The sequence below is a fragment of the Triticum dicoccoides genome, chromosome 6A (assembly GCF_002162155.2).
Source record: "Triticum dicoccoides isolate Atlit2015 ecotype Zavitan chromosome 6A, WEW_v2.0, whole genome shotgun sequence".
NCBI lineage: Eukaryota > Viridiplantae > Streptophyta > Magnoliopsida > Poales > Poaceae > Triticum > Triticum dicoccoides.
The window spans coordinates 1,823,463-1,825,309 of record NC_041390.1 but is presented as its reverse complement, the minus strand read 5'-3'; the positions used below and the strand labels follow the sequence as shown (position 1 = coordinate 1,825,309).

The following is a 1,847-nucleotide window of genomic DNA, read 5'->3' as shown; positions in this document are numbered from 1 at the left end:
ACGGATAAAAAAATCGAAGAAACGCACCTTGCTTTATTAGTAGGTATATATAGATATTGATATAGATATAGATTGCTCAAGGTGAAAAGCTAAGGCTATCCTCTTAAGAAAAAAAAACGAAGTTATCTTCCTCGAAAGAAAAACAAAACTATGTTATATATCCTCCTCTCAATCAACAAAATCACCTCTCCTCGAGCAAGCCAACTCTGACTGCACCATGGGTAAACGTCAAGATCCCTCCGAACGATACACGAGAACCGTCTCGGCCACTGCCAAACAATTGGCCACAAGCTTCGACAACATAGCAGCTTGGATTTTGCCGATGAACTTTGCTGGGGAAAATTGTAAGCCTCGCACCGATCTAGTCCAGCGCAATCTCTGGAGAGCAGCGTCCACTGAAACCATCTTCATGGAGTCATCGTTTCCGCAGGCGCCCCTCCACACACAGCTTCATCTTCTTTGTTACAACAAGAAACAAGCATAGGCACACCCATTGGCACACCCGACTGTCAAATTCAGAAGGGCCAACCACGACCTAGCTCCGCTCGCCACCATTGTCGTCGCCACGAGTGCCAACACCAACTACTCGCATCATCAGCTGTGCACCATCCAACCGTGAGAATGTGCATATCCAACCCAGGAAAAGTGTGGAGGGGAACAAATCTTCAAGACGGCGCCCTAAGTGGGGAGCGATGCAGAAATAACAATGTTGTCCGACCCTGCAACAGGGACCTTAGGCTTTTACTGAAGACATCCCAAGGGTGACCAAGATGGAAGAGCTGCACGGCGACCCTCCAAGAAGGAATAACGACACTAGCAACCGCCACATCATCATTGATGGCATAATCCAGGCAAGCCTTTGCCCCGGAGGAACAAACGTGCACATACACCCCCACTAGACAAAATACTGCCTTACCTATAGACAAATCAGTTCTTTTTTGGGCGAGATAAGCCCAAAGTAATCTGTGCAAATATTCTCTGTAAATTCAAAATCTATGTGTATTATATGTAGTTAATCAACATTTTACCGCCCAAATTAGAATCCTAGCCACTTTATACCTCGAACTTTCATTAAATGTGTCTAGACTTACGTATTGAGTGCACCATGCACGCTGCCAAGCCAACCCGCGTTGAATCGCGCCATAAATTTCCTTAAGTTTAAATTTCCGCTAGGATTTACCTTGTAAATAAGTTTCCACCGTTCTTACTAGCACAAATTTAAAGCTCCCTGTAAAAAATGATAAAAGTAAAGGTACAAAGTAGAAATTTTAATATATATCATCACACAATCATAGTACAACCAGCACACACATACAATTATCATCCATACAAGCCAGAAAAGTAAGTCAGAACAATCACAAGATTTACATGGGCATCATACCCTAATCTTGATTGATCTTGACATTATATAGCACAGAATGACTTGATGGTGGTGGGTTACAACACACCACTTATTTAATCCAGCAGGCAATATAAGTCACGAGTATACTATATCTGGCGCGGTTGATGTACTCGAACATCTCATCCCAGCGGCTCCTCTTGGATGTGTGCTTCCACATTTTCCTTTTCCGCTTGTGTCCCAAGTGGTGGTTTTGGTTGTGCATTCGGGTCCGGCAGTGGGCCTGGCAGTGGTTGTGGGTTTGGGTCTGGTAATGGTTGTGGGTTTGGATCAGGCTGCGGTCCTGGTAATGGCTGAGGGTTTGGGTTTGGTTGTGGGTCCGGCAATGGTTTTGGGTTTGGGTCTGGTAATGGTTGTGAGTTTGGATCAGGCTGAGGTCCTGGTAATGGTTGAGGGTTTGGGTTTGGCTGTGGGTTCGGCAATGGTTTCGGGTTTGGGTCTGGAAATG

At 45.1% G+C, this 1,847-nt stretch overlaps 1 protein-coding gene across 2 annotated transcripts in view; it reads right to left on the bottom strand.

Annotated features, from left to right (window-relative positions):
- Positions 1–1,247: 1,247 nt before the first annotated feature.
- Positions 1,248–1,847, bottom strand: part of LOC119319150 (protein TsetseEP-like) — a 1,553-nt gene continuing 953 nt past the window's right edge. Inside the window, exon 2 of one of the 2 annotated variants that reach the window (XM_037593635.1) lies at positions 1,248–1,709. In XM_037593635.1, the coding sequence (XP_037449532.1) occupies positions 1,522–1,709 (188 nt within the window). In that variant the 3' untranslated portion in view covers positions 1,248–1,521. The other variant, XM_037593634.1, reaches the window with a different exon arrangement.